The 25,299-nt window shown below is 34.3% G+C and overlaps 3 protein-coding genes across 5 annotated transcripts in view; 2 read left to right on the forward strand and 1 right to left on the reverse strand.

Annotated features, from left to right (window-relative positions):
• The window catches only part of LOC113226545 (protein farnesyltransferase subunit beta), a 34,514-nt gene extending 31,726 nt beyond the window's left edge, over positions 1 to 2,788 (forward strand). Inside the window, exon 6 of the mRNA XM_026459206.1 lies at positions 2,677 to 2,788. Within this exon, the coding sequence (XP_026314991.1) occupies positions 2,677 to 2,684 (8 nt within the window). The 3' untranslated portion in view covers positions 2,685 to 2,788. The remainder of the gene's footprint in view (positions 1 to 2,676) is intronic.
• Positions 1,552 to 10,256, forward strand: LOC113226544 (digestive organ expansion factor homolog). The gene is made up of 8 exons (XM_026459202.1): positions 1,552 to 2,181; positions 2,677 to 3,276; positions 4,330 to 4,572; positions 5,645 to 5,919; positions 6,567 to 6,722; positions 7,806 to 8,001; positions 8,628 to 8,804; positions 10,061 to 10,256. The coding sequence occupies exons 1-8, from the start codon at positions 1,708 to 1,710 to the stop codon at positions 10,223 to 10,225; spliced, it is 2,286 nt and encodes a 761-aa protein (XP_026314987.1). The 5' UTR covers positions 1,552 to 1,707; the 3' UTR covers positions 10,226 to 10,256.
• A 1,759-nt stretch (positions 10,257 to 12,015) lies between these two features.
• Positions 12,016 to 25,299, reverse strand: part of LOC113226480 (putative transmembrane protein INAFM2) — a 41,431-nt gene continuing 28,147 nt past the window's right edge. Inside the window, exon 2 of one of the 3 annotated variants that reach the window (XM_026459111.1) lies at positions 12,016 to 15,039. In XM_026459111.1, the coding sequence (XP_026314896.1) occupies positions 14,861 to 15,039 (179 nt within the window). In that variant the 3' untranslated portion in view covers positions 12,016 to 14,860. The remainder of the gene's footprint in view (positions 15,040 to 25,299) is intronic. The other 2 variants (XM_026459110.1, XM_026459112.1) reach the window with 2 other exon arrangements.

Genomic DNA, 25,299 nt, shown 5'->3' on the forward strand with positions numbered 1-25,299 from the left:
CTTTGAACTTCGTTAACATACACACGGTCTTTAACTTCGTTCACCTCACAAAAAAAAAATCACTGAAGTACAGTCGGGTGACCTGGGAGACCAAGGTACTGGTCCACCGCTGCCTATCCATTAGTCTTCGTACTTACTCGTTAAAATTTATCGCACACCGCATTTCATCCTATATTTCTATGGGCATTCGCTGCCGGCCACATCCGCGTGCGTGAATCGATAATGTAAACTTGACCGTGGCTTAGAAAGCGTTAGTTTATCGCTAAAATTGTGCTTAGTTGAGGATTCCTTGGATCCACCAAGCCCTGAGCTCGTAGACGAGAGACGCTTTGTCCGCGCTGCACCGTCTTCGAGCTTCGTGAAGACTCCAACCACTTTCGATAAAACAGGGTTCACTCGTAATACTAATACATCATTACGCAATGAAACACGAGTTGCGCCGGGAACAGCAACGGACGGGTACCGTGTACCCAGTTTTCAATTCACAAATCAACTAGCAATCATGCGTCGGTGCCGTCGTGCAGACATGCTGCCGTCAGACACGGCGGAGCTAAGCGCTCGAGTTTTATTTACTATTTTTTGAGGGAACCACGCGTTAGAAATTATTGGGAAATGTTAACAATTTGAAACAGCAAAAAATGGGAATTTTTTTCACAGGAAAAAATAGACAGTGATTTTTTTATCACCCTGTATAATAAAATTAATCGATCGTGTTACAAATTATTTTGGGTCGTTGAAAAATTGACATATTGTAGTAATTTACCAACCTACCTCAGCTGTTATTGTTATCCCTAATAAACGGCTCATATGTGTAGCATTATTTTAAATTTAAGACATATATACCATATGAATGCAATAAATATATTGAGTATTGAGTATCTATTTTTCTCTTAGAGGATGGAAATTTTTTTTCTTTTCCGATCCATAAACTACACTTTTACTGAAGTTCACGAAGACCTATGAAAAGACGTGAATCGAATCATCATGAAATTGTGTTATCAAAGTAGCATATTTATAAAAAACGAAAATATTTTAAATATAATTATTAATACAAAGATTGAACACTCAGAAAAAATTACTTCGATCCGGCCGGATTCGAACCGACGTCTCCTAGCATACCGTGGCAGACGCTATGCCAACTAAGCCACGAAACGAACCAGCGGACGTCACGAATTTTTTTGTGTTTGTTGTCGTGTCTTTGTATTTGGGTTTCAACGACTTTTTAACCGTAGCGCCATCTATGAGAAATCTTAAGTATTTCGTCACCGGGTTAGATACCTTTGCAGGTACCAGCCCTGGCGAGAGATGTTGCTATTCATTATATTTAATTTTTTTTTAATTATTATTTTTACAAACTAGTGGAGTAATTTCACATAAAAAGTAATTGAATATCAATTCAATACAAATTTAAATATTTTTAATAGTTGCAAAAAGAAAAGAAAAAACTTAGAGGATTAAATTTGGCTTCATTGCTTTTAATCCGATGCCGTGAAACAATGTACAAAAAAAGAAAGAAAGAAAGAAAAGTAACCTACACCACGTGCGATATTATTTTTGTGGAGCTATAGTTTGTGTGTTAAAATTGGAAATAAAATTACTATTTAGTTACATAGATTATTATGAGAACGACAGTTAATTTGAAACTAAACCAGGAGTTTTATTACAAGTGACTATATCACTAGAAAGAACGAAAAATAATTCGGTAACATGGGAAATGGAAGAAAATTTTTCGGTAAGAAGAAGAAAGGTGGTTTGAAACCGACAACCAAGAAGAAAAGGAAATTGTTACGAGAAAAAGAGGCCACAGTTAATAAAAAATCATTATTCAATAGATATAAGAATAAACAGAAGGTGGAAGAAGAGTTATTAAAGAAAAAACAAATGGAAAGGCGGTTTCAACAACACCAAGTTGCGTATTCCGATAGTGAAGAGGAAGAGGATGCCTTTGGTCAGTTGGTGTCGTGTTTAGGTAACGTTAAGAAAAGGACAGTAGCAGATAGTGATGAGAGTATTAGTGAATATAGTAGTGATATTTCTGAAGTCTCAAAAAGCGATCACGAAGTGGACAATGAGTTGGAAGGCAATGTTAATGATAATATGCTTCAAGATGGTAATGATAAAGATTCAATAAGTAAATCAGATGGAAGATATAGTGATGAAGAGGAAATGGAAGAAAATGCTGTAATTATTTATTGTTTGTAATTTTACTCTCATTAAAAGTGTAAAATCCAGCTTGAACATGGTTCTTCATGGAAATAGATTCCGAAAAATATTACCTCCGCAATTATTCGCCTTCGCTTAAAATCTCCATCCCGTTAATATTAACTTCCTTCAAACATTAGTCCACTCTCCTTTTGTGCATATGCTGTGTAAATTTATAAAAAAAATCTGTAATAGTCTAGTGTAGGTTCTCTGTTGTTGTCATCGAGTTTATAATGGCTGTTGTAGATTCTCCTCTCAGTGAATTCTGTTGAAATTAACCAGTCAATTTTTGAGTAAAAACGTGTGTTCCTGAACTTGACATTGGCAAAATCATTGAGTACTTCAATGGGGCCATAACATTTAAAAGATGAAGAATACTGGTATTTGAGTATACAATATTATCATGGAATTAGGTATTAATATGTGTAACTCAACTATTCTAATAAAATAACGAACTATTGGTTTTCATTGCAGGCAGTTGAAGAAGTTGAAATAGAGAAAGATCTTCCAAATGATCCATTCACAAAACATTTCCAACATGATTTGTCAGAAGAGTTACTTGTATCTTTATCAAATACCCCACACACTGTAGAACATGTGATTAAAACCTGGCCTGTATTTGGAAACATATCTGTGACAATTCCAAAACCAATTGAAACAGCAAAGAAATTGAAACCCAAAGTTTCTATACTTGAAAAGAAAACCTTTGCAGCAGTAGGTACTCCACCACAATCAATGCAGAATATAGATTTCAACCAATTGCATATAAAATCTCAGATACAAGGTAACATTGTGTCAGCAAACAAGAATAACTTGATAAAAAAAGACTTAGAACTTACAGAGATCTTCACACCTCTTCAGAAGGATCTTTTTGCTATATTGAATAACTATCAAGATCTGTATTACCCTGAAAGAACATTTACAAATGCTGATGAAATTAGATACATATATTGCTTACATGTTGTCAATCATTTATTGAAGACAAGGACCAAAATCATACATCACAATGCTAAGTTGGCAAAGAAACCTGATCTTTCTGATGATTTTAGAGATCAAGGTTTAGTAAGGCCAAAGGTATAATTTTTTATTTACTTACAATTTTAGCTTGTCAAGTGTTTCAATGTATATAGGAGATAATCATTAATCAGGGCTGTTAGATTTGCACAAAACACTTGTGTGACATTTCTTCAATTCCAAACTTTACTAAGCCGAGCCTGCTTATATGAGAAACTGATAAAAGATGGATTCTAAGTAGGAAAATTGCATACTAAATATACTCTGTGTATACAATTTATTATTGCCCTCTACCTTCTTTACAAAATTACTAAAGTACTGGCACGCTATGATGGCCGTTTTGACAGATTACAATAGTGAGGTGAAATCTCAATTCATAAAAAATATAATCAAATGAGAGGTCGTATCTATAAGTTTTTAGATTTACAACTAATATTGCAAGGGGTTGCTGATTAAAAAGTTTTGATAAAACAAAGTCAAAGTCAAAGATTGTTTATTCCATACGTAAAATAAATTTACACTTGAAAAGTCACATTTAAGCTACTGCTCGTTCACTACGCTGACCTCCCTGAGAAGAACGAAACTAAAAACGAAATAAAAATGTTTACTTAATGTAAATTTTGTATTAAATGAAATTTTCAAAAATTTCGAATTTCGAAAAACAAATGGCGAGTTGTGTTGTAAAATTATACATACCATAAATTTTATTGTACGTGTCTATTGACAACAATGTACAGCAATTAGCTCCTTCAACATAGTTGTCAAACTACCTCTGTTGCGCAAAAGCTACCGTGCCGGTCTGCCACGCAGAGGACCCAGCCTTCATTCCTGGGCTGGGAGAAATATTTGTATGGCCTACATTTATTTCTCTCGTGAGTTTGGGTGTAATTTGCGGTTGTCTATGTGTCTGTCCATGGCACCCGCGACACAGGGTTTCCCTAATGTGGGGCTATGTTGAGTGTGTGCGTTATTATTATTATTATATTTATAAATTAATATGAAACTTAATGAACGGACAAACATCAAAAATGCCATGATAGCGTGCCGTACTGTAGCTTACTTTCTCACTGAGTGATAAGTTTAAGTAGTGCATTTTATGTAATTTTCTTTCAGGTTTTAATTATGGTACCTTTCAAAAATGCAGCATACAGGATAGTAAATACAATCATCGACATTTTGGTTCCAAAAGAAGCTGGTCAAGTAGTAAACAAGAACAGATTTGAAGATGACTTCACTGGAGGAGAGCTCATGATGCCTCGTAAAAATCCTAAGCCAGAAGATTATGAACTAATGTTCAGTGGAAATACTGATGATACCTTTAGGTTGGGCATGAGTGTTACAAAGAAAACTCTTAAGGTATAAAACTTATTTCTTTAATTTCTATTTATAGCATATATTCTATAATACTTCAAACAATTAAAAAATATGTATTATACCTATATTTTTACATATTATAATAGATTATTACAACTATAATTATGTCGTCGGCGTTATCTAGAAAGCGACATTTCGAAAAATTTATAAAGGGAGCATGTGTTACATTTTAATGACTGTTTTAAAATATTTATGCCCTGTTTTCAAATTCAATTTTAGTTAAGTTTAAGTTTTAAAAATCTGTACCAATTATACATAAATGTATTGGTTTTCACCAGTACTTTTGTCTATCATTGGTTAAGATTTTTTAAAACCAATTTAATTTACAATGAAAGGTAATCTTATTTGATCGTAATCGTCATCCACAGCCCGACGTCAGTCACTGCACTCCTATAGTTTGTCTCACCCAATTACTGCCTGCGTTTTTGACTATATTGTCTACCCATTTCGTTACCGGACATCACACGTTTCCATAGCTACTATTTGGCCACCATTCAGTTGAAACTTTATCCATTTCAATCCATCTGTCATTGCCGCACTTGGCAATATGTCCAGCTCTGTTCCATTTTAGCTTCGTTATCCAATCTCGTATGTCCTGGATCTTAGTTGGATTTAATAATAATATCATTTATTTGAAATATTCAGAAATTCATGTACACTTTGAACACTCAGATAATTTTGATGCTGATTGTGCAATCAGATATAATTATTTTAACTTTATTGACAATATATGACTTTGTCATAAGGCTTCTTTTCGCAGTCTTGAGAGGTCCTGTGATGTGATGTAGAGTTGCAGTTGAAGCTCTGCCCGCCTCTGTGCATATTTGTACCACCCGGCACCAATCCCTCCTCCACTATGTCATGCCAATTTTGTGAGCGGGATGCGTCTCTTGTGCGAATGGGACAAAGCATATTCCCTGTAAAGAATACAACCTATTTTATAACAATATATCGAGAACTATCGTGAACAGACAGTAGGTGTCGCTCTGTGATGATTTTGCAGAGGCAGGCTTAGACTATCCGATCCAGCAATTGTTCTCGTTTTCGATTACAGTTATACACAGACTTCTACTCATCGGACATTATAATAACATCACCGTTAGGCCTCCGTATGATCGTAGGCGCCGACGGTGAGGAAGACAGAGACTACGACTTTCTAGCTTCGATTGAAGTACTCATACTAGACCAGGCTGATGTCTTTCTTATGCAAAACTGGGATCATTTGCTGCACACTTTGGAACATTTCCATCTGCAGCCGAAAAAAACACATGGTACTGATTTCTCTAGAGTCAGATCTTGGGCTGTTAATGGCTGGTCTAAATATTATAGGTAAGTTTGTTTTGTTATTTTTATCATTACTGGTATTCCGCAATATATTTTGTAATATGTCATTCCCTTGACTGGCGATATTTTTTTCACTTGTTTGTCGTTTTAAAAAACATTATTAGCATCAACGACAGTCAAAGCGCTTAGTTTCTACCATTCGTCGCGCTCTACCTAAGGCGTGAACCCACTTAAACGGTAACACAATGGAGTTTATTATCTTGTACTTAGAGGAACTAGTTTTTTGTTGTGTGTAAGAATATAAAATAATAAGTTGTGGTGTCGTCGCCACGATACGGTACCAATGTAAATGGTGGAAAAGGATAAAGCGTGAAACCCGCAGACACCTTCTTTCTCTCCTTCTTTTTCTCCTGGCCCGGGAATCGAACGTGGGACCACACACATACATACACATATTTCTTCCCGCCTGGGAATCGAACCCAGGACCACTGCGTGGCAGCCCGGCAATGGTAACCGTTCGGCCACGGAGGTAGTGTGTGCGTTAAATGTATTTTTTCAAAATCTTTGGCTGTTTAAAACTAATCCAAAATTTAGGATTGTATCTTGTGTATGTTTAACTTCTTTCGAAGTTGTGAAATGGGTGGCTGTACTACAGGTTCAGATGTTTACTTATTAAAACATTTTATTTCCAGACAAACCTTAGTATTCTCATCATTGCTGTTGCCAGAAATAAAAGCCATATTGAATAAAAAATGCCAGAACTATGCTGGAAAAGTACTTGTAGAGAACCCAGTTGACAATGGAAGCATACAGCAAGTGTTATTACAGATCCCACAGATATTCCACAGGTAAATAAATTATAATGAAGATATGTAAATACTACGTAATACAGACACTTCATTAACTTTGGTCTACTTTTTAAATTGTTTTTGTAGCTGTAACTTTGCTTCGAAGTCTGGTTATCTCAGGTTGAAATAATAGTTAAGTAGAGTAGGATGAAGGAGTATGTTGAGTTGACGTAAACCACAAATTCCATAAAAAGTAAATATATTAAATAAAAGTGTACAATATAGATTTGAATGCTCATCTGTGGCCGATCGCTAGAGAAGCGAGTTGTCAATTACCATTATGATAATTTACGCGTACAACAAGTTAACAAATATTGTATTGTGCAAAAACCATACCTACTTCAAATAAAATGAATTTAAATTGCTTTCATGTGTTTGTGTATACTTCATATAATAGAAGATATTTAATAGATTTATTTCTAGTAGCAGTAGAGGTCTACCTTTTTTTGCCGCCAAGCAGTAATTTTTTTTCGTTTTGCGCCACTCAGAGCTGTAAATCGCAAAGATCTGAAGGGAACTGCCACTGCGCCGGTCACCCCAAGACACCAGTATTTTGAGCATTACTGCGTACCGCTTTGAAAGGGTGCTGTTGAAATTAAAGGCACATGGGACTTGTTTACTTATGTCTCAGGGTTTCTAAAATAAACTCTTTACGATTTAAAGATCCGAGTGGCACTGCAACTGTTATGGTTAGGTTATTATATTATTGTGGACTTGTTCGTACCATCACTTGATATTATGTATAAAAATATAATTATAACTTTAAAATAAAACCGACCTCAAAATTTCGTGGAATTACATCTATTAGCCAAGTTTTATTGAAATCGATTACCGGTAAGTGCGCCAAACCGGATTCATCCCCTTGGAGGTGGAATATTTTTGTTCAAATTGAAATGGGACCAATACTGAGGTACCCTCTTTCCAACAAAAAAGAATAATCGAAATCGGTTCACAAATGCCGAAGTAATCGCGTAACATACATAAAAAATACGGTCGAATTGAGAACCTCCTCCTTTTTTTGAAGTTGGTTAAAAAGATTTATATTCTCTGTTAACCAGGGATTGAACACTTGACTATTCCCAGGTTCACAGCGGTAAATCCTCTAGCCTCAGTGGATTCGCGTTTTGAATATTTCCTCAAGGAAGTCCTGCCGAAACAGCGCGACTCGCTCATGAGCCACACGCTCATCTACGTGCCCAGCTACTTCGACTACGTCCGCATCAGAAACTATTTCAAGAAGGAAGATATCGGATTTGTTCAGATTTGTGAATATTCTAAGGTTAATGTAGAGTGTTTTTAATATAGCTACAGTAACACTGAATTTCTATAGATTTATTTCTATTCAGCCTTCAGTATAATCTGTTTCAAATATAGACCTAGCTAAAAATAAGAACTTTGTATTCGAATATTTCCGTTTGGCAGACTGCAGCAGATCCTCATTAAAATGTGTAGTGGGGGAAAATGGACAATCATTGCATTTCAAACTCTCTTAATGTTTAACTATGACGTCCACTGACGTCGACTTTGACGAGAGATTTCCACTTCTAAGTTGGTGTATGGGTCTATACTGTTCTAATTGTGTAAATATTATTAGAATAATTAAAAAACAAATATAGTAAATAAATATTAGACAACATCACATATGTTGCCTGATCTCAAAATAACTAAGTAAGTAAAGCACCGGTGTTATGAAAATCGGAAACAACGACGGTACCACAAACACCCAGACCTGAGACAATATAGATAAGTTCATTTTCTACATTGACTCGACCGGGAACCGAACCCGTAACCTCAGTGATGGCGACACCATGAAAACCGATACGCTCGACCACAGAGGTCGTCAAAAATAGATACATGTATGATGCTTTCACATAATATCTTACTCCACTATATTACCCCGCACAGGACTCAAAGATAGCTCGAGCGCGAGACATGTTCTTTCACACGGAGGCTCACTTTCTGCTGTACTCGGAGAGAGTGCACTTCTTCCGGCGGTTCAGGATCAAAGGCATTCGCCATATCATTTTCTACCAACCGCCTACCTATCCGCATTTCTATTCGGAAATGTGTAACCTTATGCAGGTAAGATTGTTTTTATGCACGTTTTTTATAGAATACAATTTCTATCAGTTCCATTACCCATCTAAAACCAAAAAAGTAATATCTTCCTACAGAAGCACCCTGTCACTTCAAATGTAAATCAAAAAGTTATTTTGTAAAAAAATGTTATTTAGAAGGTTGACTTTTTAAAACCTGGAATAGTAATGCTAATACATGTAATATTGACTTTCGACACTGTTATTTCTAGGCTCGGCGGACTAAAGCACGTAAGTCCAAATCCAACAACATTTAAATTAATACAAAATTAATACATCTACTGGCTAAAGCACATAAATTAAATTCATATGTTAGTAGAGGCGTCTTTTGAAATTTATCATTCTCTTCACATCTTCCTACATTATAAACAACAAAAATTACTATATATTAACAAATATTATAATATTTATATATACTATTACAACAAATATTATTATATATTAACGAATGAACCACTTTTTGACTTGTGTGCTTTAGTCCGCCGACACTAGATTTGTCTTGACGATACAACATTTCACAAAAAATACTGCAATATGACAAAATACTAAATCCAATGTCGCTTTTGTAGTTTCAAAGCACGTTAGTTACCTTTTGAAAAAAATTATTACTTTTATAACCATATTAAAACACAATACATAAGCTGATTAGCCTGATATATAACATGCATCGGTCTAAACATTTCGCAAATTATAACTAAGTACTTATTACACTTCGACGATGTTCTCACGAATCGATAGTTGCAATCGGTTTCTAGTTACGACGTTTAGATCGTGTATTACATTACAACATAAAATATGTATTACATAACAAAAAAGCGAAACAAAATGTATAAAAACACTTTTAATAGCTAAATTTTACTATACGCTTAATGAATATTTAGAACATATAAATACGTATAATGTTAAATGCATAAATGTAAATATTAAAGAAATTGTACAGATACATTTAATAAAGTATTTACTAAAAAAGAATTATTAAACTTATGTAATTTAAATAATGTAATTGTAAAATGTTGTAAAATTAATGAGTTGTAAATTTAATTATTAGATATATTATTATAGAATAAGATTAGTTTAACGAATTGTGCCTTCTCTAAATAAATTGTTTTATTTGTTCTGTGCCCTTACAGGGTCCGTAATGTAATTATACCTAAATATATACCTACCTAAACACATGGTCTGCAAATAATGTATCTTGAGTATTAATATAGAAAAATATATTTAAAAATACAATTTTCACAGGAATCAAACCAAAATAAATACGGCGGCAGTGAGTTTAACATGACGGTGACAGTCATCTACAGCCAGTATGATCTGCAGCGCGTTGCGGCATTAGTCGGCACACAGCGCGCCGCGCGGATGGGCCGTTCGGACAAAGCTGTGCATATGTACATGACTGGAGATTAGTCTCTATTGTTAAATATATTTGTTGTATATAACGATTCTTGATTTTTTTTATTGTCATATCCTTTTTTTTCTTATACTACGAGTGTGGCGTCCAGCGTTTGGCTCCAATTTCATTGGATTTGCCAATTTTTGGTAATTCTTCCAAATAATCTTCGCTTCCTTCTTGAGACTTCGGGATATAATTGTCGTCGCAGGAATTTCTTTGTTATATTGGAACTTTGATGTGGGTTTTTGGATATTAATAGGATATAAAAAACGGGGAAAGGAAATCGCGTAATAAAAATAAAAGCGAACGGAATTTTGCAAAGGTGATCAACAGGATAGGGTAGGTAGGATGTTATGGGTAAATCTAAACAATGAAAGATGGAAATTATGAATGGAAATGGAAATGGGATGGTAATAGCTGAAAATAATGACAAGTAGATAAATAATAATCTAATCATACCATATAAATGAAAAAATTGTTTACCATAGACATCACAAACCTGTATCTGGTAAACTGGTAAATTATTTTAGTAAGTTTATGGATTATCACGATGTTTTACTACTGTGATATTAATTTTTTTTTCTAGTTATAATTATTAATACAAAGATCGAATAATAAGAAAAATTCCTTCGAATCGGCTGGATTTGAACTCAAGCACGTTATACTGAAGGCGCTGCTAGTCCGAATCCAGCCGGATCGAAGGAATGTTTTCGTAGATTCGATATGTGTAATGTAATAATAATTTCTGACTTATTCTTCTTTAAAGTCGATAGGTAACCATTTATTTGACCTAGCATTCGGTTCACCGTTACTATATCAACACAAAAGGAAAATTAAACCGTTATGAAATAAATATACAAATGTCTTCACAAACATTGGTATGTATTTATTGAACAATGGTAAGTAGAACCTACAGTAGCAGCACCAAAGGTGTTGGAGAGCTAAGTTAGGTATTCCCGTACGGTGTGTTAAGTGCCATACTTTTTTGATTGCATTATGATATAAAACATTGGAACGTTTTACAGTGAAAATTCGAGCAATTTTAGCGAGATGCAACGCTTCAGGTATAGCGTAGCTATACGCTATATAAATATATAGATATATAAATGAGAAATATATAGATCCCAATGGACCACACGTTACCGCACTAAAATCGTATTTTTGAATGGGATATTCGCCCGCACTGTATGTGGGAACTTGGCCAGAAGCGGATTCCAGGTTAAGAGGTCAAACCCTTTTAACAGTTTTTTTGAAGTTACAGGATGTCTAGATGGAACCCTTTACCCACCAGCCCTGTGGTGAACTTACAGGGCTGGTGGGTAAAGGGGACAACGGGAACATTGCCTATTTCTGCCGCCAAGCATTAATGTGAGCATTACTGTGTTCCAGTTTTGAAAGGAAAGACTGCTGGTAAAATGACAGGCACATGGGACTTCTTAACTTCTGTCTGTCAGGTGTGACGCGCGCAGTGGCAATGCTCCCGAGATCTTTGCGATTAAAGCTCTGAGTGGCACTGCAGCTGTTATGGATAGGCGTGTCGTTTACCTCCAGACGCACGACTTGTTCGTCCCATTACTTGGGTTCATAAAAAAAAAGCCACTGGGTTCACCACGAAGTCCCACTAACTCCTTGTCACCAGTTTGACATTCATGATGATAAAAAGAAATAAAACACATTCACGTAAGATACATTTTAATATCGTCTCGAAATATCAATCACAATCCAACATTTTAGATCATTAATTAATTAGTAAGTGTAAAATTTTTAATTTTAGATCCACCCAAAGTATTTTCAATATTCATCTACTAAAGTGTTAATTAATGATATAGCAATACTAGCTATGGTCACAATGGCGCGAAATCGCCACGAGATTTTAAATAAAACTATATGTAATTTATTATATTTTTTATTAGATATTGTTATATTTCCTTGTAATGAAACAAATTCATATATATAGAGGGTTGTATGAAAAATGCTAACAACAACCTCGCAAGACTATATCATGCACCATTTTATTTTCCTACAAAAATAAATATTTAAATAGAACGGTGAACTCAAACGGTGATTACTGTGCATAACCCAAGACGGGGGTGGAAGTCATCTGAGAGGACGCTTGCACGTTTGAACTTACAACCTTACTACCAAATACAGATGTAATAAGTGTCGTCCTACAAGGTTGTTAGTATTTTAAAAATAACCCTGTACACATTCTACTGTCTGTCATCACCATTTCAATCTTGAAGCAGTTGATAATATTGATTATACAGTGATAAAAGTTGAAAAAACCTAATATAAAAAATCTGCAACAAACACCTCGAGAAATTAGTAAGATCTGCTGACTTGGTCTGAAGCTCAGTGGTAGAGCTTTGGCCCTAGTTTGGCATACAGACATAGGTTCGAGTCCTGCCAGGTCAAAGGAATTTTCTTTGTGTTCGATTTTTGCATTAATAATAAGTAATAGCAGTTGGTTATTTGTTAATTTCTATACACCCTGAAATTTAATACACCTGATAACTTTTAAAGGATAATATAATAATAATGGTATCCATATCTTTCAATACGAACAATGAAGTAAGTATCCCTGTTACACCTTTCACAAACAATAGCAGTTGTTCCATAAAATATTTCCCCTCCTTGCCCGTGGACCACCTCTCTGGTCCACCTGTGTGGACCATTTCATATATATATTCGACCGAAGTCTACATTAAAGCGTTTTCGTCTGACAGGCGATAGCCGTCTTAATGCGACAATGTGTAATGCTATATAATGATTCCTTTTTTTAAAGACGACAATATTTTGTAGTGAAACTACGCAAAGATTTAAACAAATACAACAAGTACAATCAATTAGTTTTTCTAAAATTCCATTATATCTTTAATTGTCAAAATTTACATTGTATGATCGATTGAATCGCCATCGCAAGACCAATTTGCTACTGTGTGACCGTAAGTTTAGATTTCGTGATTTTTGTATCCTAACGTCATTAGACTAATCAATCATCATTAAATAGCTAGATACAATCTCTATTTCAATAAAATACACTTAGTTAATAAGGCTTTTATATTCGATACGGTCAGCAGTAAAAATAGCATAACTCTATTTTGGTAAGTACAATCAACGTCTGATCTGATGATCTGAACAGTGAAACGAACCAAGTTTAATATGTCTAGTATCCAAAGCGGTAAATGATTTTTATCTGCACGTTCCGGGTGCTTCAAGTGTTTGTACATATGACCAAATCAACCTTGTCTCAATATCAACGAATTCATCGTGGTCTGAATTGTAAGCTCTTTATATGTTGATAATATTAACCATTTTGGAATATTAATTGGTTACCAATTAAGTAATTTTGATTTATTTATTTATATTCAATAGTGCGAATGGGCTCACAGCTAGTCCAAATCATTTGACATTTGAGTTTGACTGCACTTACTCGAAATGAAATAGATTTACGAAATGCAAAACGTAGTTGTTCGCATTCCAAGGAACTTATTTATAATGCGTGGGAGTCGATAGAGAAGCGTTGATATGATTTACGATCTATTTCGACTGCTGAACATACATATTGTAAATAACATTAGCTTCAGATAAATAAGTGAGATCGGGAGATCATACTCCGTGTTAGATACTTAAAATAGTTCTACTAAGTATAAATCTACATATCTTAATACTATTAGGCATCTATATTAGGAATAGATCGATGCTGTAGAAATTGCTCTACTTATAACCTACAGTACACTTTGGTGTTTTAGTTTCAGCCTTGTGTTGCCGTTGGTGCTAGGCATCACATTTTAATTTAATTTCTAATAGGGCGGCAGCAGTACGTAGGAACTCGATATTTAAACTCATGTTCATATTCACATGTTTAATGGATATTAATTTCTTTACAGGATTTACTTCACGTTATTGAAATTATTTTATTTAATTCGACTAAAAACAGTGTACGACGAATTAATCGGCAACAATACAAAAATTTAAAAGATTGGAAAACTAACCAACAATGAAAAAAAAAAACATCAATTATAAATCATTTTGTTTTTCTCGCTAATTGGTTGATTAGCTTTTTGCTTGCTAGCTGTACCGGTGTAATCTTGTATTTTCTTCTGAAACTTGTTATGGATATTAGCAATCATCAGGAGAATTATTTGACTTTGGCTCGTTACAAAAATATAATTAGTGTACTGTGTCACATTGACCGGAGCTGAACGTGGAGTTCCAAGAAGTAGACGTTATTTAATCTAATCACAGGCTGTGTGAACAGCATCGCATCTAACTTAGGCCATTTTGATTTTTTTGTGAATACGTAAATGAGTTCAATTATACTTGGTAGGTATGGTGTAACATAAAGTAACACGGATTCGGGGCGTTTAAAAGTTTGAAATTATTCTATGCATTTTCATTATTTAAAAAAATATAGCCAATAACAAGTACATAAGAGCGAATTTTAGTTTTGATGTTTAAATTTGATTAAGAAGAGTTCTATTTCGATAAAAATAAATAAGTATATAATCTAATGAATCTCAATTTGGATTTTAAAGTTACATGGTCGGATTATCGAGTTCGCTACCTGTTTCTTACAATACAGATAACATTGGCCTCGTGAACTACACTGGTGCAGTAAAATTGTCGAGTGCAGTCGAGAACCATTGTCATGTGGGCCCAGAGTCGATAATTGTGTTATTCTCCGTCGCCCAAGTTAGGTTAAAATCCATAGGGGTGGGAGAAAAATCTGTGGAAGTGGGAGGTGAGTCAGCAGGCGCGTTGGTTTCAAGGCTGGTGTAGTTAGGAGTAGACGATGTGGTGTCACTCATTGAGGTATTGCCTCCTCCTGTGAACAAATGACAATTGTTATGGTATTTGTACGTACCATAATTAGATACTGTATTCTAATATTTGAAAAAAAAAAACAAATTTACAGTATTCTTAGCACACATTGAATGGTTTTTAACTAACAACCACATTTGTGTAGTGTTGGAATTGAACAAAAAGCCTTATTGTTATTTTAGTCCAATTACATTGATGTATTTATGTTAAAGTCAAGGGTAGGGATTTAATGATTTTGGCTTAAGAACCTTTGTATATTTAAATTAATCGGATTTACCAGCGCTAACACTACCTATACAACACACACTGTTTCTGTATGAATGTCCGATCAGTATCAGTTCCGAAACCGAGAAATGATGGTCCGAAGTAGTTATAGTAGGTACCTCTATTCGTATGATAGATTGCGCACTAAATCCGAGGCAGTCGCAGCAAAGTCGCAGAGGGATGGAAGGAACGAACAGGCGTCGATACATATCTGACGTATGTTAACCAAAACGCGGCTATGTGACAAGAATTTTTAAGATATCATAAAAGACCATAACCCAGTTTTAGAATATTCAAATTGTTTAATGATATTTTAGCTATGTATATGTATAATTAGGGTAAGTTCCGATATGTCCGACTCGTTAAATAACTTTAACTGTTTTGAAATAGAGAACTTTGAGCTGTAGCTTATGCTATTTAAAACGGATGTTTGACCACTTGTCACTTTGCCGCGTTTTCGCTATTCATCACATTTTACTTTACTACTGATTCATCACTCTAAATCATAATTTCGCAAAGTGGTCCCTACCGCCCAGCGCTGAAGAGCCCTCGGGGGGATGCTGTCCAGAAGGTGGTACCGCATTTGGAAAAAAGAAACCTGATTTATGTATACATATAACTGAATTAACTACCCTATAATTATATTAACACAAAATAACTATAAGGAAAAAATAATATATATTAATAATAATAATATATATATAATATAGGGTAGTTTATATATATATACATATATATATATATATATATATATATATATACTATTATATATATATTATTTTTTCCTTGTGGTTTTTTGTGTTAAGTTAATATAAAATATACGTGTTTTAATTTATTTTTTGTGGTCATGTTCGTTGCAATTTTTTTATCTTGCCTAAGTGGGCGGTGAGCTAAAAAGTTTGGGAACCTATGTTCCAAATGATGATAACTCTGCAATCGCAGGAGCGCGGGTGGGGGTCGTCGAGGAGGACGCTTGCACGTTTGAACTTAGGTACTACCAAATACGGATCTAAAAAGTGTTAGATCAGATAGTACAACAAAAACTTAAAAGTTTATTTTTGGTAAATTTATTGTTTTGAAAAAAAATATGGAACGAAAGTTATTATTTATGGTGCTAGTAAGAGTAATAGGTATCTACGAAGTTGTTAGTACATATTTGACAAATAACCCTTTATAAAATGAAATCAAACCCATTCCGTAATAAATTAATAATTATAAAATTTCTTGCTATCTTATTCATCGTGGTTATTATAAAATGTTCCTATCAGGAGAAGGTGCACCTAGAACAATTTATTTCTCCTGCGTTTTTGTCCCTACGTCCAATAACAATGCCAAAAGTTGACGGCGATTGAAAGAATACAGCCATAACGACTGAAACGCTGTATTCAACACAGCATCAGAATGGTCAGAATTGTGAATGTCTAGGTGTACAGTTGCTATATCCATACTGTCCATACGGGATTGCAGGAACGCAGTGCACGTGGGACATTTGAATTCGGCCCAAGTTCTGTAGATCTGTACGTTCTCGAATTCGATTTGAATGCGTAAACGCTCTTATGTATTCTTTTATGCATTATATTCTTTGTTGTCATAACAGCAAACTACTTTTTGTTTTTCGTACGTTATGCCATAATTTAGTAATCTGTAAGTACGTATGTGATACGAGCCTAACTTGAGAAATAATGCATAACTTCGTAATTCAAAGTTATACAGTCACTTTAGAAAACCTCAACAGCTAGGTTTAAAAATATTTGTAGCGAACGTAACAAGAGCTTACGGATACATTGGTAACATAAATCTTAGGGCCGTAAAAATCTCGCTTGGTTATCGTTCGAGTCAGTTTTACGACCGATTTCGAATTCAGTGTAGAAGCATTTATTTACACTTCAACCTGTCCGTAAAATATGAAGTCTGTTTGCTAAAACGTTTTCCGAAGTTTTACGTGAACATTTACTTAGAACCAAGACATGCGTTTTTAATTGTATATTTTAGTTTTCATGGAAATTATACAAACTGTACCTACACTAATCTATCGTTATAGTCCCTATAATTACAAACCAGAAATCGCCAAAAGCAGTTTCATAAGCAACTGCCTGCCCTCGTATTGATCTGAAATAAAACCCGATTTTTAAATATCTAAAATACAAAACAATTTTTCATATTGGCTATAGAACATTTAATTAGACACTCGTGCCGGTTGAGATTATGTAATTTCCTATTGGATAACTTAGTTAAAATAGTCTGCAAGTTGTTGTGAAAAAAAAACCTGTTGTAAGTGATAAAAGACAATTGAAGATAATCTCAGTACAGAGTACTAAAAAACCGACCTCCCTTAGAGGTGGAATATTCTCTTCAAATTTAAATGGGACCACATCTGAGGTATACTCTTTCCAACAAAAAAAGAATCATGAAAGTCGGTTCACAAGTGGTTTTCGCAGTAACATACATACAAAATACGTATACATTCGAATTGAGAACCTCCTCTTTTTTTTAAGTCGGTTAAAATTAGGACCACACTCAAGCTAGACAAACTTATGCACACAAGTGCTTAGAATTCATTGTGAGACGCATAGAACATTGTGAACACATAATAAACAAAGACAAACAACATTGTAATGCGCAAAACAGAATGTTTTCTTCTAAAACAATTGCAACATTCAAAAGTTTAAAACCCTCAAGACATTGCCAATTCTCATTTTAATCTCACCTCAATGTTTGACAATGTTGACAAACAATTCTCTTAGTTTTGTTCTACTTATGGATGTTCAAACACATCGAGTGTCAACAAGAAATTGGAAGTTACTGCAATAAATGTTGAAAATAAAACTATTTTCTCAGATCTAAGTGGCGTTGGTATAGTTGCTTTTATAATATCAACTAAATAATATTTGTTTCAAACAAACCATTTTTTCGGGCCCTTTACGCCGACTTTCCATTGTGTAACAATCATGAAAACCTAAGAACTCAATAAATATTGATTTATTATTCACGAGTATCGCGAGTTCGTCAGCAACATTTGGCTGCCAATCATAGCTATTAAGAAATAGTGACTAATAACCTGGCAATAACACACGATTCACTGGAAGTTCGTAACTTCAATAATAAGTCTTTTGTCAACCCATAAACGTACTGAGTACCGTGGGTTTGTTACGTAAGGTCGAAACACTTTTGTGCTAAGCTTATTTGCGCGAAGACGCTTAACTGACCACACAAATAGTCGATGATTCAATTTATCGAATACTCATTAGGTCTAAAACGTTCATGGTCAAATACATCACATAATTGTGTTATTTTCACCATAAGCCATTTTAGTACAGATAAGGACAAAAACAAGACACAACATAGGCAATTTACATATTTGGGACTAGGGGTTACAACCGGGAAATCCCGGTCTCGAAAGTACCGGGAATTCCCGGTTCTTTTACTATAATGAGAGAACCGGGAAGTCAAAATTGTTTTCCGATTATTTCGGTACTTTCGGGTATCAGCGTCGATTGATAATGTAATTTTGGTTTTAATTACGGCCCAAGACACTTTGAACCTTTTTCGCTGTCGAACTAAACGCCGAATGCGGGCGGGTGAAGGGTGTAAAACGCCCCGCAGAGCCGCGCCGAGCCCAAAAAGCTCTTCGTAATAAGACCTGAGATTTGTTCGAGTAAGTAACAACAGTAAGGTTTTATAGTATGAAGTTATATATATTTTGTATTAGTAAGTTTTTTTAATTTTCAAAGATTTAGAATAAATAACTAATCAGTAAGTTAAGCTTAAAAGACTGACTGTATAATAATTTTAACAGTAATTTCATAAAGATTTAAGATCTGATTCAATGTGATTTATCTTTTCCGCAAAAGTTCTTTTAAATATTTTAAATTTCATTTCCAAGAATAAGTAGGCTGAAATTATAAAATTAAGTAGACTGATGTGTACTACGTTATTTTCTATAAAATAGCTCCAATATTCATCGTTTTTACTTTTGAAAACTATCACTTTGCTAACCCGTCGAGTAATATTGCCTACTACTATCACCATTGTATCACCATTGAACAACAACTAATCCCGGGGAAATCCCGGTTCCGTTGAAGATTAGTACCGAAATCCCCGGTACCGGAATCCCTGTTCGCGAAAAAACCGTTTCGTAAAAAAACGCCCGCTGTGGAAAGAATGCCGCCGACTGAGCGCGCCTGTTCGGATCCGCCGTCGCCGGTCGGTAACTTTGAAGGCGTGTGGTGCGAAAGCGCGCGCGGCCTATGTTCTCGATACAAACCCAAATACGCATCGGGGCTCCACGCGGCCCAAGGCCGCCCGGACAAATGGCGCGTTTAACATCACGGGCCGTAGAACGCACCCTAATTTAGAAAAAAAATGGATACATACTTTTGCCTGTAACTGTACCTACGTAGTCTATTTTTATTTTAACAATAACTAAAAGGAACTATAGTTTTCTTTCTGTTACATTCTTCTGTTTGAAAACAGTTGATGTACAGGTAGGTACCCAAGGCAGCAATAAAAGTTTTAAATAGGTCTCAGTAGAAAAAATATAAAGATCAAATGAACTATGTAAATTGAATAATCGATTATTGGAGAGGTCAAATGAGACCGTACAAACAAACTTCGCACGAATCTTGAGTATGCGTATAATCTTTAATGGATGAATAAAGTTATTTTATTATTATGATATTAATATATAATATTATAGATGGATAGATTTGTATTTGACAACTACAGATAAGTTGTATTATTCAAACTTGAAACTTTAATGTACTTCGACTTGTTCTACAAGTCGTGTGGTCTAAATTTAGTGATTCGGCGATCATGGGAATTGATCAGTCGACAAAGGCATGATAGATTTATGAGACTAGTGAAAGCTTTAAAATTTATCTTTTAATGAAGTAAATAAAAAGATATTATTCATAAACAATACATCAGTAATGTGGATAAAAAAGGATGAAAACTCAGCATTGCTGATTTTCAGACTTCATATACTTAGCTAGTCGCTTGTACACCATACCGACATGTGAAGTGTATACTAAACATCATATTATGCAGAGGTTATCTGTATTGCACTTAATGTAATTAGGTGTAAAAAATAAAAATTCTAATTCATCTACATTTATTTATTTAGTGTTTCTAGCGGTTTTTTCTTGCACAGACATGAGCCATTGCCTATATACACATTTTTTTAAAGATTAAAGCGTTTTGGTATTTATTACCGGAGGCGGCAGCTCATTCTAGCATTTAAGTAAGTATTCCAAAATGTTTAAGCCTACTTGTGTTGCACACAAAGCAATAATAAAATCGTAAAGAAACCGAGTCTTTACTTCTACATTTTAAAGTAGAACTTTAACTACTGAAGTCAAGTTGCTAAGGCTAAAACAGTTTTTAGAAATGTCGTCTGTTTGTTTGTGCACGTTAATGTCCACAACTCCACAAAATGCTTAGACTGAACTTATGTGCCAAATGTGGTATGGTAAATTACTTGAGAGAAATTGAGATAAACTAGTGTTTGTTCCCTTGAAATCGGTTGACAATTAAAAAAAGAAAGATGTCAATTTTAATATGCGTCTTATAGGCAGTATGATTTGTATTAGAACTGGCTGAATGAATGTAGGTTTGTATTTAGAATTATATAAAAAAATAGTATTGTAAAAAAAGAATATCTTGGTTGTTCTGGAAAAAGCTTCAAAATGAACACACGTAGTAAACTTTTATTAATTCTCATTTTCTTCGTTTCTCATGGAAATGTGCCTCTTGCTACGCTAACTCACGGCTACGACCCTTACAAATTCACGTTGACGCCGCGCGCCGCAACGTGACGCGTGCACAAGTCCGAATAAAGTGCGTGCAGTGACTTAAAAGTTGGAAATACTATGTGTAAATTGAGTACTTACTATAAAAATATTAGTTATCAGTAAATGACTAATTTACTGAAGATGACTGATGAAACAAGCAGTGACAACATATCATCAGTGTTTTGTAGAAAGGGCGAAAGTGCCATTTCGAAAAAAATCAAAGGAATATGTTTTAGGTTTTAACGACCGTTTTAAAATATTTTTTACGTTCCATTTTAAAATTTAACTTTGGCTTTAATTAAGTGAAAGTTTTGAATATTGAATTTAAAACCAAACGTAAAAACAGTCTTCCACGAAAAATTCGCAATAGCACTCTCGCACTTTCTACAAAACACCGACGTTACACTGGGCTTTTATCTTATAATTAAGTCACTTTTTATTTATCTTAAGCCACAATAACGTTCTTTTGTGATAAAAATAAATTGAAAATTAAATTTTTAACACCCTTGCTCGTAAAGCTAATGTAATTCCACCGGTTTTAAATATGTAAAGCGGGTCATAAAAAACGCGTGTGTTACCAAAGCAAATAGTTAAGTTATAGTCCATACAAATTCCATAACAGTATTATTTGCCATTTCAAATATGGAACTGATCGCCGCCGCACGACTCCAGCTAGTGAGCAGCGCGCTGTTGCTATTCAAATTTCGAACAAATCGTCGCGCGGCGCCAGTCAGTAGGCAGCGCTAGCGCGCTGTTAAAATGGCGGGAAAGCAACAGTGTGCATTCACAGATTGAGTTTATTTAAAAAAAAAAAACAGTTTATTTGGTAATTTAAAAACTTGGCTGCATGCTCTAGCGTCTTTGCCAACATTTTCACGCAGCCACGGTAGAAAATAATCCTCGCGCCATTTTTCTCAAATTTTCTTTTCTTTGTACTTGTATTGTGAATATCTAAAAATGACAACTTTCAATAATGAAGGTGAGCAATATATTACTTCAACTCCACCGAATATACTAACAGAAGCGCGAACCGCATGCGACAGCTTGCTGCCGTCAATATCCAAGGATAGATACATAACCACGTATGAAAATTTCTCTGTTTCAATCATTGACTTACAAATAAATGGACGACGGGTCTAATACAAAAACCACGAAAAAAATGTCCCAAGTCAACCTATTCGAAATTTAAATTGTAATGTCATCGCAGTATCGCGCTGTCAGTAGAACAAATGAAGACTAAAGCGGAGTGTCGCGCTCTGTATACGATTTTAGCGCCTTACAAGTGCGGACACTTTTTAGCTCGGACCCGACGTCCATATAATTGTAAGTCAATGGTTTCAATAATTAAAAATGAACAAAATATAAAATGTTTTTTTTCTGTTTCCTCGCAAATGTGTTAAAAAACGTCGTACGATATACGTGCGTATAACATGCTCGGCTCAATCCTCAACTCCGCCTCGCATGTTATAACCATCTTTACGCACTAATATCGTAATGTACTATTAATAAATTAAAAAGTTACCTTTAAGTGCACTTATTAGGTAATAATAATAAGAATAATATAAGATAATAATATCTTTGTTAAAAATATTTTTTTTATAGGGAATTTCACGACAGTAAAATTAATATCTTCTTTACAGTGTGTTATTTGGTCGCTTAGTTTTGGAGGAAGGTTAGTGTTACGTATACACATGTTTGCGCGTACGAAATCGCACAGTAATAAAAATCAATAATCCATTTAAAAACAGGGCGGATGTTGAAAAGACGACTCGGAACATTATAGGCAGCGGAAGTGGGAAAGTCAAATTTTGAAATTCTGTCTTCAATTTAGAATCGACGAGCAAATTGTAAAATCACGTACTACTACTAAAATATCCGATTATTTATAGACGTTTCAATTTCGACTAACCAAGTTCTTAAACTTTCCCATAGTCACTGAACCCTTACTTTCATTAATTAAACATTCTTAGAGCCATTAAATTAATAAAACTTAAAAGTACTGCTAATCTTTGTGGTCTTTCATTCTAATTAGTTAATTGTAAAGTTAATTATATTTTTTATAATTTTATACATAATTTATTGTAAATTAAGGTGTGTCCTGACTTGATACAAAGCGAAGTTATTCCTCCTATTAAATCTTTCTAGATTAGATAATGCCATATACAGATGAACACGTAATGGGTTTCAATTTCAAACCTATTTTAATTCTACCGATTAGATCGACTTCAGTAAATAATTTGAAAAAAGTCTTGATCAGCTGTGTGCTTAAATATTTTTACAGTACCAATAACTTAATGTTAATAACCGAGTATTATTAGTAACCGTTAAGTGTGCCCAGGCTATTATTCCGTAAATATAATATCGAAAACATTTAAACTGATATCGAAAGAACGCTACCTAATGAGTCAATATATTTTTTAAATAAAACTGTAAATATCCAAAATTTTAACGTTACACGCTGCTATACATTTAATATGACATTCGTAGAGAGGTTTTAGTTTTGAACAACTGATTTGAATATACAAACAAACGCAGCAGCTGCCTACACTACTACCTACAGCTAGTTTTACTTTCTAGTATTTAAGCTTTTATTGTCTTTTTTATCTTACCTGGGGCCTTACCATGAACTCTTATTACGATTCAGTTTAGGACCTAAAATGAATCGTTGTGAGACAGCGCTACATGAAGTTTACATCACCATCCCACTTTTTGTAGTTACGAACCTATACTGAACCAAATAAGAGTTCATGGTAAGGCCCCTGTATATTATCAAAATAAAAATACCACGAAAAATACTATATTATAAACAAACTTGTTTTGTTGATGGGAAATTAATTTTTCCATACCAAACGTTGGTTTGTTTGAAAAAACAAATATACGCGATTTAAATCCAGAAAAATAGTTTCATTAACCGACTTCAAAAAAGGAGGAGGTTCTCAATTCGTCTGTATGTTTTTTTTGTAAGTATGTTACGCGATAACTCCGCCATTGGTGAACCAATATTGATGGTTCTTTTTATGTTGGAAAGAAGTGGTCCCATTTAAATTTGAAGAAAATATTCCACCTCTAAGGGTGGTAAACTAGGGGATGAATGACTTTTGAGTGACCTTCGGTTTTTTTAACCGATGGTTAGGTTATTATTTCCAATGTGTTCCCTCGCGAAAACCTAAGAACTTATTGTGTTGATTTGTTTAAATTAGGTCTCTGTCATTCTTCAAAATGAAAATGTTTTTAGTGCGATGTGTTTAAATAAATATGGGTTATGAGGCCAAAATTTAAAATTTAGTTGCCATAATTTTTATTTAAAAAATATTCTAATCGTAATCTTATATATTAAAAATATTTTGTTTAATTTTAAAATGACCAGAACTTTAGGACGACGACTTCAAACTTTAGGCACCAATATAACAAGCTTTTATTAATTACATCCCGCGTTTCTTGTGATTTTCAATGGCGAAAACTCTAATTTTTTTTATCTAGTGTCACAATGGCTAATAAAATTCTCTTTAGTGTAGGTTCCTGACTAGCTATGGGTTTATAGATGTTTATGTCTAGTATTTATATAAACCTTCTAATATACAGGGCGTCACACGGTCCACGGGACACGGAGTGAAAGTACTTTAAATATTGTAGATAGGATATTTTGATTCGTTGAGACATTATTTTATTTTTAAAAGTAAGTACCTAATATTTAAAAATTTTAAAAAGTTGCCTCTGTCATGAACCGACAAATGTGAAAAAAATCTAGTAATTTTATGATACCGATCGAAAGGGTCAACTCCATTTAAGTAACCAGTATTTTAAATGAAAGAATCACCATGACATTTTACGTTTAAACTTGGGAAAATTAATTTATTGACATTTTTTTGTGAAATATCTCCACTAGTTTTGTTATAATTATGAATACAAAGGTATTAACTGTGGTGAGAAGGTTATTCAAAAATCTCTCACTAGATATCACTAGCGGCGACGAATACCGAAAAAATGCCGAAAGTCAGGACTAAGATCACAACAATAGCAAAAACACAGGAGAATTTCAACGACTCGGTAACTAGACCCGTGGCTCAGATGGTTAGAGCAATGCTACGGTGCAGCGTGGACATGGATTCAAGTCCCACCGGATCGGCGAAATGTTTTCTGTGTGTTCGTTCATTGTATTCATAATCATAAAAAAAACTATGGGAAAATTAATTTTAATATGTTATTTTCTA

The sequence above is a fragment of the Hyposmocoma kahamanoa genome, unplaced genomic scaffold, assembly GCF_003589595.1.
Source record: "Hyposmocoma kahamanoa isolate Upper Pololo Valley unplaced genomic scaffold, ASM358959v1 192, whole genome shotgun sequence".
Classification (NCBI taxonomy): domain Eukaryota; kingdom Metazoa; phylum Arthropoda; class Insecta; order Lepidoptera; family Cosmopterigidae; genus Hyposmocoma; species Hyposmocoma kahamanoa.